Raw genomic sequence first — 16,561 nt, 5'->3', positions numbered from 1 at the left:
GTAAAATTCTAAAATTGTCCCCGATCTTTGAAAAATCATATAAAATCATTGATTGATCTAAATTGTGAAAGAAATATATCTCTTCAAAGGTATGAATATCTAGTTTCACCCATATCAATGGAATAACCTGATTTTAAGATCAATTGTATAGTTTTCACTTTGAACACACGTTGGTCCAGAAATTTCACCGAAACGATATAAGGTCAAAATATCTTTCATAGAAAGTGACATTACACAATCTATCAAAGTATTCAGATTAGATTTGATCATCAGTTTACCATGTTTCCTACCTAAATTTTTAACAACCCAAAACGATCTCGCATAACAGTCAGAAACATTAGTGTTCAAAGGACAATCCTCTCCATAAATATTTTAAATGTCAAGGATCCATAAAGCCTCTAAGTTATTAAGGAAATGCAACTTCTGCCTATATAAAAGAGCTCTATTGAGCATATAAAGACTATGTGACATTAATAAATACAAGTTTAAACCATGTATTTGTTACACAACTAACACAATTCCAACAAACTTCACAATTATATAATATTTATAATAGATTTATTTCAACAGTTTATAGAAAACAAGTAGTCTTAAGCTGCTTCAGCAAATCCAACTTGTAAGTTACCATAATCGAATACCGTATGGTACTTACCCATAAATACATCTCCCAAAATCCTACACCAAAATACAAATATGTCACATATTAAATTTAAATTAAAAGAAAATAAATAAATTATGGGAAATGTGATTATAATTTATACCATAGAGGTCCGCGAGGAGGTGGCACATCTAGAGCACTAAATCCACTGATGCATTGTGCTTTTGCTCCCTCACCAAATTTCAAAACATACTGATCCATAAAAAATAATAGTTAGTAAATACCAAAATTATAATAATATATAAATTAAAAAAAAATAAAGTTACCTGTTGAGGGGAGAGTTGAAAAGCTTTACCACCAATAGTAAAATCAATATTCGGCATGGAAGAAAGACCTTTACAGTCAACTGTAGATTGTCCCCCCGGACTTGGCAAATTCTCACACAGCTGAAATTTATGAACATAAATTTCATTATTTAAAAGTTCTTTTTTTTTCTTTTAATTTAGATTTATATTTGTTTCACCTTGTCGGCATAATTAATTATGGAATCCTCAGTCTTGTTTTTCTTGAGCTCCTTTTGCATCCAAAAAACCACCATCTCACAGAAAGTACACATTTCATCGTTTACACCAAAAGACTTTCCATTATTTTTATCAACCACACTTTCAATTATCATACTGTAAAAAAAACATAATTGTTAGATATGAAATAATATGAATAACTAAAAAAAAATATAATTGTAAGAGAAGTGTGAAATTAACCTAGTATCATGAGAGCCTTCAACCATGCATAACTTCATTTGGGAGCATATTTTCTCAGGTTTTGCCTACAAGCCATTGAAATGAAACACGTGAAAACTGATTATTAGGAGTAATATTTATTATTTACCAAATGTTTTTTTATTTAATTCTGTATAAAAAATGAAAGTGAAAGGGTACCTCAGATAAGAGCATATCAATTATAGACTTTCCATACTCTTCCACCAAAGTCTTGCATTCTTGGCTCATTAATCCATGAGCACCAATAGCTTGATTGATTTGAGTAACAACAGCCTAAAAAAGATTGGATTTGAGAATGTTTTTTTTTTAATAATAAATGTCTTTTTCTATGTATTTGTAGTTTCAATTGATAAAATGTTTTAATTACAGGAAAAAAAAAAAAAACCATTATATTTTGGGCAATTTTGCGGTTTAAGTGTTTAACCACTTACACTTGATTTTTACCGATCAAACAATAAAAATTTGACATTTTTCAAATTAACCATTTTATGTTTTTAACATGTCGAAATAAAAAATGGTTAATTTAGTAATTTATAACAAAATTACCTATGAAACTGCTATGACTTTTATTGCTTGATTAGAAAAAACGAAATTGCCCAATATATATATATATATATATATATATATATATATATATATATATATATATATATATATATATATATATATATATATATTTGTAATTTTCCCTTTATTTAAAACTAATATACATGTCTGTAAAAATGTCTATTTTACCCGCGGAAATAGTAAACTATACATACCGTTGGACCAGCCAACAAAGAGGTTCCAGAATCAGCAATTGCTACACAACTATTAGTGCAAAATCCTAATAAAATAAAATTAAAAGAAAAAAAATCAAAAAGAAGAGAAATTCTGAGATTAGAAACCATGAAAACACAATTTAAATATTAGAAAGGAATCAAGGGTAAAAGAATGCCATAAAATTACCAGTTGTTTCGTTACCAATGATGACATCGTTCATTTCAAACTATAAACAACAAAAGCAACTAAATGAGTAATAAATTTTATAAAAAAAAAATTAATATAAGAATAATAACCTGCCAGTAGCCTTTTTGAGTGACAGGGACATAAGTGTGTTCACCTCTGAAATGATTAGTATCAACACCACCAAACACAAGTTCACCTCCTTCATTATCTTTAGTATTTCGATTAAGCCAAAATGAAAACACAGGTTCATGAACAAGACCTTGGTCAACCATGTTGTACCTAATATGGTCAATTATCAAACATTAAAAAAAATACATTTTTGGTCCCTAAGTTTGTTTAAAATTGCAGTTTTGGTCCCAAATAGTTTCTTCTTACAATTGAACAGAGGCACCAACATTGCAGGAGAGAACTATCTAGAACCAACACTGAATCTTTTTAAGAGACTCAGGGGTAAAAATGTAATTTACTCCAAAAGAAAAGTTTGGAAAATAAGTAAAGTACCAAACAGGAAGAGCACCCCCAACAGAGATTTCTTGAAACCCAAGGCCAAGAATACCATCAAACTTTGCTGCAACAAAAGTGATACCAGGCTCTTTGGTTGCTTCTATGAAATCCTGAAAAAGGGTAATTCAGTCATTGCCAAAATGAAGAAATGTTAATAAAAAGATGCATAATTTATTAATCTTTAGTCTTTACCTGTTCCTTGATAGTAAAATCACCAAGTCTTATAGAATCTTGGCTAAAGAAACCAGAGATAGCACCAGTTCCATATCGAATTGCAGCAGATTTCCCTGGATGTAAAAAAAATAATAATAAATAAATAAATAAATTGTCACATCAACGCCAACTCAACAAACCTAAAAAGCTCCACATATATCTATTTTACACTAAATTACACAAAAAAAACACTTTTTATTTATGATTAATAAACTTAAAGAATAGAAGGTCAAAAAATATGAAAAAGTTATTGGGTCAAGCTTATAACTGAAAACATATGGAAAAATCTATTCAATTGAAAAAACAAACTCCACAATAGGAGATTTGCTTCTTCAAATTATTTGACCCAAAAAGCTTATGAATAAGCTCCTATTTTAGATGTTCTAAGCACTTGAAGCCATCAAAGAACAAGAACATGACACCATACCATTTTTCTTATAGGTACTTGATTGGCTAGACTTATATTTTGAGTGGAAAAGGCAAGCAACCTGCATCCATATCAACACTAATCAGCATCTGTTGAATCAAAATAGAGAAAAAGATTTTATTAGAAATCAGTAATAACTAGAAAAAAATCACTCACTGAGAAGTAGCACTTTGTAGAAGGCACCCAAAGATTAGAACTTCCAGTGTCAAAAATGACAGTGAACTTTTGAGGTGGAGTGCCAATACCAATTTCACCATAATACTGAGCATCCAAGTAGTTTTTTAGAGAAATTATGTCAGTGTCTGAATCCCTGAAGTTGCCATGGAGACCGGAATTCCCTTCATTTGAGGCATCATGTTGGTTTAATTGGTTGATTTTTCTCTTTTTGAGTCCAACTCTAACCAATCCACCATTAGAAGCTGAATATGCGGGAGGTGAGAGAAGAAACAACAGGAATGACAAGAGCAAGCTTGCTTTAAATATGGTACCCATGTCTAACACTGCAATTAGATATCATTTCAGAAACAAAATCTCATAGTAAAATAAATAAAAGTTCCATTCTAATTTCACACTTTTTTTAATACATAATTAGTAAAAAAAAATTATGAAACAAATAGTTGAGCTTTCACAATCATATGATGGCATCAATTTAGTGCTTTTTGTAACCAATTTAGCCAATTAAGAATCAATCACTCTCATAATTACTTTCTCAAACCATAAAATTGTAACCTTGATTTACCAAAGTCAATAATCAGCTACTATCTAAATCATAATGCGAGAGTGCTAGAAGAGAATCCGAATGATCATCAAGGCAACAGACCAAAAAAAACCTTAATCCAACAACTTAGAGCCTATTCCTTTTACACATAAGATTAACCGATAGCCAATATCCTTACATTCACTCAAAATAACAAAAATCCTTTAGTATTCACGGAATTCTCAAATGAACTTCAATTGTTCACTAAACGAAATATATTAACAACTTAATTCCTAAATCAAAATCAAGTATGATCGTAAGAAAATCGAAGCACAAAGTACGTACCCTGAATTTACAACGTCGATCAAAATGATGATTGAGAATTAGTTGAAACAATACAAATACGCAATTATAAAAATACAATACATGAAATTCAATCAAACTCAAATGAAATCGAGTGATCGGAGACGATTGATAATGGCAGATTGAAAGAGGCCTAACCTGCGTGATTGCCTCCAAAAGAAACAATGTGGAAAGCGTGAATATAGAGCAATATGGGACATGAAAACAGAATGAGACAGTTCCAACACTACACAGTGGAGTTGTCCCTCTTTATAGAGTAAATTGCAGTGTTGGTCCCTATGGTTTGGTCATATTCGCATATTGAGTCCAACCTTTGAAAATTTGACAAGATGCATCCCTGTAGTTTAAAGAAATTGCACTGCACATTCTTAATCCACTTAAAAAGACCATTTCACCCTTACTTTTATATATTTCTTTTATATATATATATATATATATATATATATATATATATATATATATATATATATATATATATATATATATATATATATATATATATATCAAGGTTGTAAAAATCGTTCGACGGTAGCTCAACGGTCGACTGATGTTAAGGGATTAATCGGTCTTGGCGGGGATTAATCGGGGATTAATCGGAGACCATAGATTATTAATAAAATATTAAAATTAATCAAATATTAATATATCTTAAGAAAAACAAGTACTTCAAAATTAGAAAATAAGAAAATTTGTAATTTGAAAATACGAAAATATGAACATTTTGATATAATATTTGAAATTTTGAAAATTTGAAAAATTTGGAGTAAAAAAAAAAAGTAGATTTTCAGAATTTTTTAGAATTTTTTTTTTAATTTTTTTGACTTTTTTCGAATTTTTTGACTTTTGTTGACCAATTAATCTCGCCAAGACCGATTAATCCCGCCAAACCCGATTAATCCTAAATTTCCGATTAATACCCTAATCATCGACGGTTGAAGAACGTCAAACGATTAATCACGATTTCCGCAACAATGATATATATATATATATATATATATATATATATATATATATATATATATATATATATATATATATATATATATATATATATATATATATATATATAATCGTTTAATTTTTTTTATATTTTGCAGCTTATATTTTATTTTATTTATTTATATTTTTTATGATTTTTATATTTTTTTAAATCTTATTGGAATATATTTTTAATGTTTTTTTATATTTTATTTATTTATACTTTTTTGACTTTTTATGTGAATAATTTTTCTAGTATTTTTTTTAATGTTTTGTTCGAATATAACTTTTAATGTTTTTTTGATTTTTTGTTTTTTTATATATTTGTAAAGCTTTTTATAAATACTTTTTGTATAAAAAATATACAAAGGTTAGTTAAATGAGAATATGATTGACACATATTAGGTATATAATTATTGTATAGGTTAGTTTAATGTTTTGACTTTTTTTTTTAATAGGATTATTGTATAGGTTAACCGAAATTGAAAAAGAGTGTCAATGACTTCAAATTCAATTTTTTTAGTTTTACAAAAAAAAAAATCATTTCATTACGAATGGAAAATGCTAATCAGAATTCATATAACTCAAACACATGAGTCAATGTTTTTTAATTCATTTTTTTTTAATTTTTAGAAATTTTGTTCGTTTTGAGTTATATGGTTTTCCAATTAGCTTTTATATAACTTGAAACCCCTTTGGTGTGTTGTTTGAATATATTGTTTAATGTTTTTTTTACATTTTTTTCGTTTATAGTTTTATGATATTTTCTTGAATAATTTTTTTTTTGTTTTTTGGCGAGTTTTTTGAATAATTTTAATTTTTTGACATTTTGTTTGTTTATACTTTATGTAAAAAATGTAAAAAAAAAGTTCGTTAAATGTGAATATTATTAACATAGATTAGGAATAAAATAATATTTTTAATAAGATTAATAGATAGGCTAACTGAAATACGAAAAAGGGTTTCAAGTTATATAAAGGCTAATTGGAAAACCATATAACTCGAAAACGAACAAAATTTCTAAAAAAAATGAACTCAAAAACATTGACACATGTGTTTGAGTTATATGAATTATTATCCATTTGGAACAAAATGTAAAAAAAATTAGAGTAAATGGCACGAATGGTCCTTATGGTTTAGTGTAATTTGCGCGTTTAGTCCTTAACTTGTTTTTTTTAACTCGGAAGGTCTCTACTGTTTGTTTTTGTTACGCGCTTGGTTCCTGTCTTACCTAAAAAGACTATTTTTCCATTGATTTTTTAATTTATTTAAATAAACACACCTCTAACATCACCCTCTACACCTTATCTTACCTATCCTATCATTTTTCCCTATTTAAAATAATAGTCTTTTTAAGTAAGACAGGGACCAAGCACGTAACAAAAACAAATAGTAGGGACCAAACACGTAACAAAAACAAACAGTAGGGACCTTCCGAATTAAAAAAATAAGTTAGGGACCAAATACGCAAATTATCCCAAACCATAGGGACCATTCTTGTAATTTTCTCAAAAAATTATAAAACTAAAAAAATTGAATTTGAAGCCATTAACAGTTTTGAATTTCGGTTAGCCTATATAATAACTCTATTAAAATAAATAATTATATACCTAATATGTGTTAATCATATTCTCATTTAACTAACCTTTTTTATATTTTTTATACACAAAATATTTATAAAACTATATAAAAACAAAAGATTAAAAAACACATTAAAATATATATATTCGAACAAAACATCAAAAAAAATTAGAAAATTTATTCAAATAAAACGTCAAAAAAATATAAACGAACAAGATATAAAAAACATTAAAAATATATTCGAATAAAATTTTAGAAATATAAATAAATAAAATAAAATGTAAGCGGCAAAACATAAAAAATTTAACTATATATATATATATATATATATATATATATATATATATATATATATATATATATATATATATATATATATATATATATATATATATATATATATATATAGGTAAAGGTTCAAATGAGAAACACTAAAGGTTAAGAACCCTAAGAACCACTCATATGTAATATGTTAGATCTGATACCATTTCTTCATTATTCTCCCGAAACAAAATAAATATCCTCTCACCTCCTTCAAGCATCTCTGATAAACACCACCACATCCACCACCATCGACGACCGCCTCACCACTGGTACCGCCGACGACGACACCTCCACGCCGCAGCCTCTGACCACCGACGATAACACTTAAATCTGTCATCAGAGTTTTAGATCTGGAACCACCGATGTCTCGTCTTTGTCGTTGTTGTGGTGAACCGCCACAATCGTCGTCGTGTCCTCCTTCCACGACATATCTGTTCCGACCAGCCACCACTTTTTCTTCAGATCTGCTCTGGAGAGCCACCAAAACCACCAGATTTTCACTAAGATAAGGTAGATCTCGAATGCACCAGATCTGGACCACGTCCTCCTCTTCTCATCAACGAAATCAGATCTAAGATATCCGCCAGATCTCTTCCCTTTCTTCTCCTCCGGCGACTTCTTTCATCGTCGTCTCCTCTGTCAGGTATCAGAAACTGACATCCATGAGCATTTTCCGATAATGTTTTTGTTTAAACTATCACCAATCACAACATAATGTAAATCATATATGAGTATGCGATGTTTTTCTGTTGATGTTTTCCAACGAGCTTTTCCGACTACTGTTTAGGCATCCCGGTGAGTTCAACACGACTAGGTGTGCTTTTTGGTCACGAATTTCGGCAGAGATATTTTCCGACAAGCATTTCATATGGTTTTCAAGCGTTATCGTTAAAAACAAAAGGTTAGATTTACAAGAATTGAGAAATCAGAGTTATTTTTCTCCGGTAATGTTATGGAGAAGTCAAAAAGTTAAAGGTGTATGTATGTGATATATGTGTGTGTAGGTGATTTGACCGAGAATGGTAAAGGCTTTGCAGTTCTCCATATTTAATTGCTTCCATTTACTCTGAAGACACAAGCACAATAAAGAGGTATATTTTTTTATTGTTTACATATACCTAGTCTGACATATCTAAGAAAATAGGAATAATTAATAAACAAACAAAATTTAATCTATATGACAATTTGCGTAAATATTGAACTTATAAGAATGAAAACAAACTCACCTGTGTAAAAAGTTGTTCCATAGCGACGAATTAATATGAAAGGTCACCATCCCACCGGTGGGTGGACAGAAGTCCGGCGAAAGAAGAATGCAAAGTCTCACGGCGAAGGAGCGATCACGAATTTCTACGTGACAGGATATCCTGATGGTATAAGGAAGGAGGAAATACGTAAACTGTTTAGTGAGTACGGAAAGATAGTGGACGTATACTTGGGGGGCAAAAAGGATTACAACAGGAACAACTTCGCGTTTGTTAGATTCGTGGATGTGGTCAACGTCAGAGCTATGGAGGAAAGGTTGCAGGGTATCAAATGTCAGAACAAGGTGCTATCCGTCAACATTGCAAAGCACCAACGTAAGCCATTCCCACTGAACACTTATGTCGTCCACAAACAGCCTATTACCATGAGGAAAGTCAACTCCGATTTTGCTAGTGCCCAGCCACAACCTCCTAGCAACATAGACTCCAGATCCTACAAACAAGCACTGACAGGGACGGTGGAAAGGCCACATATAACCAAACCACCTCCAATTGTGCTCGCTTCTCAAACTATTATGAAGGAATAGATCAAAAAGAGTGTATTAATAGGTGAAATGCATAGCTTAGACCACATGGGAACGATGCATACTCTGAACATAATGAAAAATGAAACTAAATATTTAGGTGGCCTCAGACTTGCTATCAAGTTTAAATACTCAGTCAGCGCTGAGGAATTCCTACGTGACGAAAAAAGATGGAGAGATTGGTTCAAGTGGATTGTAAGTGCGGATCAACATGATTTGCAATACGAAAGAATAGCTTGGATTAAAATCCTTGGTGTCCCGTTAGCATTATGGGACGAAAACAACTTTTCTACCATTGCACGACGATTCGGCAAGGTCATCAACCCATTTGATAACATCTCAACCAGAAGAGACTACTCCATGGGCATGGTCGGTGTAATAACTTCAGCGAGGAAATGGATCAACGAAGAAATAACAATTGTGGCCGATGGTGTAGAATATCAAGTTGGAGTAGTCAAGTATACAGACGATTGGTCTCCATTCAAACCAATACCATTCGACAAGGTAGAGGAATCTGATGATGAAGAGGATATTGAAGGTGTCTCAGACACATGGATGGCAGTCGAAGAACAGGAAGAAGGAGATTTTAGACCTAACGATGATAGTAAAAAACAGGGAGAGACGAAGTCACCGGTGGAAGTCGACGGTAACGTAAGTGCATTTGGAAATCCGGTTAGCACTGAGGCGGTTGGAACAAACCTTCCGGAAACGGAACCACCAATAATCGAGAATTGTGTCGACAACAATAACGTAAGCGCATTTGGAAATCCGGTTAGCATTGAGGCGGTCGGAACAAACCTTCCGGCAACGGAACCACCGATAATTGAGAATCGTGTCGACAACACTAATGACAAGTTTCATATTCCCAAAGCGTCGGCAACGATTGAAATCCCCCAAAATCAATACATTGGAACCCAACTTTGCATTAATGAGAATATGGAGCACATGACACCTATCTTGGTGGCACATACCAGTAAACTCCCTGATATTGGGCCGATTCAAAACTTAGTACCTCTTGGCTGTTTTGGCCTATTTCCAAACAACAAAAGTTCTCCATTCTCTTTCAAATCATCATTGGCCTAATCGAAGAACTCTAACAGTGGAGGACCACGACACAAAAAAAGGAAAAGAGACAAGTGTCAATTAAGTCCCTCGCATCCAGATCCGGTTGCCACTAACCTAAATCAGGCATTGGGAAATCAAAATCATTTCGATTCTTTGGGAGATTGCAATGAAGATACGCGATCAGGTGATATTCTAGAAACTGTCAAAATTGGTTGTGCAGTTGGATTTCAATTTGATTTGCAAGACCCAGGGCTTGCAGATGTTGTGGGCGAATCCGATGAGCAAAATGGTTTACAATGAACTGCCTTTCTCTCAATATTAGAGGTATCGGGGAGGTAATGAAAGTTAATTGGGTTCATAGGCTAAAACATCGTCACAAAGTCAACTTCATTGGGCTACAGGAAAACTCAATTACTTGAATACGAAAAGGTGGATGTTCAAGGGTGTTGGGGAAATCATGATTACGACTATGATGGAGTGAATTCAACTGGACGATCCGGAGGATTAATATCCATGTGGAATAACAGGTGTTTCAAAAAAAAGAGGCAATAAAATCAAGAAATTAGCTAATTGTTATTGGTGACTGGATTGGTATCAATGGAGACACTATATTCGCGAACATATATGGACCTCATAATCTTGGTGACCAGAAGGAGTTGTGGCAGGAACTGTTGGAAATAAAAAGTTTGCATCCAGGAAACTGGATCATGTTCGGTGACTTCAACGTAGTCAGACGACCTGATGAGAGATTCAACTCCTTATATTGTTCTTCTAGTGCCTCAGCGTTTAACAAATTCATTCAGGAAGCGGAGTTACATGACTTCAACATGGGCGGAGAAAAATTCACATACATGACAAGGGTGGATGCTAAACTGAGCAAACTTGACAGATTCTTGGCATGTCAACATTTCCTAAATGTCTTCCCGTCGCTTGTCGTCACCACCCACCCAAGAGAAATTTCTGATCATAGTCATATCACTATGATCTCTCGCTTATCGGATCACGGACCTCCTCCCTTCAAGTTGTTCAATTCGTGGTTGTTAAAGGAAGGTTTTGAAGACACAGTTAAAGATGCATGGAACAAATTTATTGGATTCGGTAACTCAGATGCGTACCTTGGAGCCAAACTGAAGTATCTTAAAGAAGAGATTAAAAAGTGGAAGAACTTGGTGGATAAAAACGAAAATCAGGAGATTCTCAACATAAGAGCCAAAGTTGCTCAACTAGAGTCCTTAGCGGAATCTAGAACCCTTATTGACGAAGAATTAGATACTCGCAGCCATGGTATCCAAAAAATTATGGAACTTGAAAGAATTGCAATGTTAGATTTGAAGAAAAAATCAAGGGTTAAATGGGCGGTGGAAGGCGATGAAAACACCAAATTCTTCCATGGATTCATAAATTCCAACAACAAGAAAAATAAGATTGATGAACTGTTGGTGAACGGGGTGTGGGTCTCATCAGTTGACGAAATAAAAAAGGAAGCTTTGAATTTTTTCAAAGACAAATTCACTGAAACTAGGAGATCGAGACCCAAACTGATTAGTCCTTATCTTAAATCAATATCTATGATGGATGCTATCAGATTGGATGCACCCTTCACAATAGAGGAAATAAAAGAAGCGGTTTGGGCATGTGGTGGTGAAAAGGCCCCCAGGCCGGACGAATTTACTTTCAAATTCATCAAGACTTACTGGGACGTCCTCAAGGTTGATGTGTTCAACTGTATTCTACACTTTGATAAATTCGGTACCCTTGCACGTGGTTGCAATTCATCATTCATTACCCTTGCGCCTAAGATCAAAGATCCATCTTCTTTATCAAATTATCGTCCTATCAGTCTGATAGGTTGTATTTACAAGATCATCTCGAAGACGCTTGCAACTAGAATCAAAAGAGTAATCGGTGGTGTCATAAGTGAAGTACAGTCTGCTTATGTAGAAGATAGAAACATACTTGATGGCCCACTAGTGATTAACGAGCTATATTCATGGGCAAAAAAAGTGAAGAAAAAGATATTACTGTTCAAGGTGGACTTTGATAAAGCCTTCGATTCAGTAAACTGGGAATATCTAGATTCGGTTCTCTCTCAGATGGGTTTCGGATGCAAATGGCGGTTATGGATACGGGGTTGTCTAAATTCATCTCGTGCCTCGGTTATAGTCAATGGGTCACCTACGGACGAATTTGAGATCTCCAAAGGCGTTCGTCAGGGAGACCCACTTTCCCCGTTCCTATTTATAATCGCAATGGAGGGACTGAATGCTGCTTTGGAAGCGGCCAAATATAAAGGGTTATTCAGAGGTATTCAAATACCTAACGGTGGACCCGAGTTAAATCACTTATTATACGCCGATAACGCTTTATTCATTGGGGAATGGTCTAGGCCTAATCTCAAAAATCTTGATCGAATACTTAAATGCTTTCATGTTGCGTCTGGGCTCAAAGTTAACTTCTCCAAATCTAGGGTATTCAGAATTTGTGCTTCTGAAATTGAAACCTCGAGTTGGGCTAGTATCCTTGGTTGTAACTCTGGATCATTTCCATTCAATTATCTTGGAGTACCTATAGGTGCTAATATGAATCTCATAAGAAATTGGAAACCCATCATCGATAAATTCCAATCGAAATTAACATCTTGGAAGTCTAAATCCCTCTCATTTGGTGGACGCATAACACTAATCTCTGCTGTGCTAGGGAATTTGCCTACCTACTATTTTTCCCTCTTCATCGCACCGGTGGCAGTCACAGAAGCACTAGAGAGGATAAGAAGGAAATTCTTATGGGGCGGTGATGAGGAAAAAAAACGAATACATTGGGTTTCCTGGAATAAAGTGGTGGCATCAAAATCTGCAGGTGGCTTAGGTATTGGATCAATCCGAGCACTGAATATTGGCTTAACAGTTAAGTGGTGGTGGCGCTTAAAGAAGGAGAAAGAATCACTGTGGGGAAGAGTTGTAAAAGGGCTGCATTCTCTAAATAATAAAGCTCATGATTATATGGCAAATAACAACATCAGGGGTGTTTGGTACAACATTGCATCAGTAAGAAAAGACCTCAAAAAACATGGCATTGAGATCAGTGACATTTTCAAACTCCAAATTAAATCAGGTGATAATTCCAAATTTTGGTATGATAATTGGGTCGGGGAGGAGATACTAAAAAACAAATACCCTTCTCTTTACGCTCTTGAATCTAGGAAACGGTGCACTGTGGCTGATAGATTTTATGAAGGGGCCTTTGAAGGCCATTGGAAGTCCTGTCCTCGTCAATTGGGGTTGGGTGAGGAACTTTCTAATCTACAACGGGATCTATCCATGGTGAGTTTGACAAATAGGGATGATAATTGGATATGCACACTTGATTCCAATAAAGAATATTTTGTGAGTGCCTTAAGGAGGGTCATTGACCAGAAAGCAGATCCAAATCCTATCCTACCCAATATTACTTGGTGTAAAATGGTGCCAATCAAAGTGAACTGTTTCATATGGAGAGCAATGCAAAAGAAAATTCCTTCATTAACTGCCCTTAGATTGAGGGGGTGGAGATTGCATCGATAGAGTGTGGAGCGTGTATTAATGGAGATGACTGTGTTGACCATATTCTCGTTCTCTGTCCATTCGCTCGTTTGATTAGAGAAAATATTTTCCAGTGGTGTAATTTACCTAATCAATCGTTCAACAACGTTAATGATTTACTAAACTTTATTGATAACTGTGGTCGAGGCACAAGAAGGATACAACGGTTAAGAATGATCTGCTATGGGTTATTATGGTGCTTATGGAAGTACCGTAATGTGACATCCCCTAATTTCTCGGCCAGAAAAGACCGATTTAATTTATGCTTTTTAAAATAAAATCAGAGAAATCTTTTCAAAAGATGTTGCGGAATAGGTCCCCAAAACAAAACATGATAAAAGTTTATTAAAACCTTTCTATAAGAAATGTATAGTTTCATTTCATATCAAAACCTCGGGATGTCATGTTCCGATACAGATCAAAAGCATAAACAAGACATTATAAGCCTTACAACAGTTATTTACAACTACTGGCCTATAATCCAAAAATCTCTCATCGTCCTCCGACTATGCTCGGGGTCCACTACCTGTAATCATAAAAAGCTGAGTGGGTCAAGCTTGGGAGCCTGATGAGCATATAGGGTTTTCAACCCACAATAATAATAAATTTATTAAGTTCACCAATCAACAATAACCCTGATTACCCATTCCCGTTGTCCTCACTTTATGTCCCTAAACGTCTATCACAAGGGACCTAGCCTAAGGAATATCATCGGGATGGACACTACTGCTAAGGGGTTTCCTCAGCCATACATGTCCTAAAGGCAACCATGAGGGGGATTGGAGTACACCAATGAACATTTAGTTCATCAACACCTACAAGTTGCGAACCTGCTAGTGTGCCACTGGACTGTCTAGAAAGGTCCGTGGTCGTCATCTATACTCCGTTAGACGACTTCACCAATAACAACAACAACAACACCGAGGCCTCTCATCATTTTAACACCCATCGACTATTTCGTCTACCCATGTTCTACCCAACATATTTGTAGATAAAATACATATACAGTTTAAAACTTGTATAAAACATCTATTCAACAGTCACCTCAAATAAACAATTAATATATTTACACATAACACGTATTTTAAGGTAAATACTTCATATCTATGTGTAAAGTGAAAGTAACTATACACTCACATGTTTTGATGAAAATCGGGCAGCAATTCGTTTCCTAAAACGATCGTTTCTAATAAAACCGGGAGTTTTATTGAGAAACCGGGCTCTGCGAAGGTCGGGCTTCGAAACCGAAAAGATAAATTGTTCGGGCTTCTCGGGCACTTCGTGGCGTATTCCGGGGGTTATAATTGATACTGGGGCTTTGGGGGATGTTAGAATGAAAGAAATATGGGTTTAGGGGCTAAAAGTGACAAGTTTTCAAAATACCCCCGGGAGGTCTCGCACCCTCCTATTTATAGGGGCCGAGGCTGCTGATCCAAGGGCTGAGAAGCCTCTACGCGTCAGAAGATCCGAAGGCTTGCAGGTGGCTCGCACGTGGGTTGCGCGTGCGAGGGGCTCGCTGGCTTGTTCTGATTGGACCGAAGTCCGGATCCGAGGAGGGGGGTTTCGTGGCTCACTGCGAAGGCTCGGACACGTGATAAAGGGAACGCGTCGGACACCCATTGGACCACTTCGGATGACTCAGCAGCTCGGATGACTCAGCAATATTCCAGATACGCGTCGGATGCGAGGCGAAGACACGTGGCCGAAGTCCACGTATGCGAGATTTCTCGGTTTTGGGGATTTTTTCTCGATTTTCGCACCAAAACTTCTAAAATCCATAACTTTCGCATACGAGCTCCGTTTTTGACGTTCTTTATATGCACGCGTAGGTAAAATTATGCTCTACAACTTTCGTTTAGACTTCGTCGGCTATTTTTGACTTTAATTTTTATTTTATTATTTTTAACAGACCGGGACAGAAAATCCGTTAAAAATTCATAACTTCTTCATCCGACATCCGTTTTCGTCTGTCTTTTTACCGTTGTGCTACTATTGACGAGACCTTCGATTCTCGTTTAGGTCGTGTCGGCTAAAAATCACTCGATCTAAAATTCGAGTTTTTAGCTGTCTACTGCTAAGCTGAAACTTCGAAAAATCATAACTTCCTCATACAAAGTCAGATTTGGGCGTTCTTTTTATATCTACTCTCGGTTTAACGAACACTACGAGTTTTGTTTAGATCACTAAGGCTAAAAAGTAGTTTATCAAAAACTCACTTTTTACGACATTCAGCACCGTGCCGGTTTTGTCGTGAAACTTCGACAGGTCATAACTTCTTCGTTATAACTCGGATTTTGGTATTCTTTATATTAGGTTTTATACAAACAATCCTATGTGTGCATGCAACCCTAATTGGATCTATGTTTTCACTATAAGACATACAACTATATGAACACAAAATAAACCCTAGCATGCTTCTATAATTTTCGAAAATCATATAGAAGTGTAGTAGACATACCTTTGTTGTTATATTGCAATAACAACTAGTTTCCTTGATCTCTTGAACTCTTGAAAGCAAGCACCACAATTGTAGTGCCTCTAATGGCTCACAAACACCTTGAAGCAAGAAGGCAATTAAGAGAGAGAGGGGAAGGATGCTAATTTCGGCCCTAGGGTTTCCCTTGGAATCAAGTGGCCTAAAATTGAAGCATAGGGCATCTATTTATACTGTAGGGTGCTAGGGTTTCAGTCTAAACCCTAATGGATAGCTTAGCCAC

At 34.6% G+C, this 16,561-nt stretch overlaps 1 protein-coding gene across 2 annotated transcripts; it reads right to left on the bottom strand.

The window, feature by feature from the left end:
* Nucleotides 1-403: 403 nt before the first annotated feature.
* LOC145124018 (cyprosin-like) lies at nt 404-4,742 on the bottom strand. 2 transcript variants are annotated; one of them, XM_079059227.1, is made up of 14 exons: nt 4,668-4,742; nt 3,626-3,969; nt 3,470-3,530; nt 3,022-3,116; nt 2,827-2,939; nt 2,436-2,604; nt 2,326-2,365; nt 2,139-2,203; nt 1,537-1,650; nt 1,360-1,424; nt 1,122-1,275; nt 925-1,044; nt 762-850; nt 404-675 (listed from the first exon to the last, which is right to left on the bottom strand). In XM_079059227.1, exons 2-14 carry the CDS (start codon nt 3,959-3,961, stop codon nt 591-593), a joined length of 1,506 nt encoding a protein of 501 aa, XP_078915353.1. In that variant the 5' UTR covers nt 3,962-3,969; nt 4,668-4,742; the 3' UTR covers nt 404-590. The 2 variants fall into 2 exon arrangements, with proteins under 2 accessions (XP_078915353.1, XP_078915352.1); XM_079059226.1 differs by lacking the exon at nt 4,668-4,742 and adding an exon at nt 4,512-4,643.
* Between the last annotated feature and the right edge of the window lie 11,819 nt (nt 4,743-16,561).

This window comes from Lactuca virosa, chromosome 7, assembly GCF_052849685.1.
Source record: "Lactuca virosa cultivar CGN04683 chromosome 7, Lactuca_virosa_CGN04683_v6, whole genome shotgun sequence".
Taxonomy (NCBI): domain Eukaryota; kingdom Viridiplantae; phylum Streptophyta; class Magnoliopsida; order Asterales; family Asteraceae; genus Lactuca; species Lactuca virosa.
Note: the sequence above shows the minus strand (reverse complement) of the source record. Positions and strands in the feature narration are given on the sequence as shown.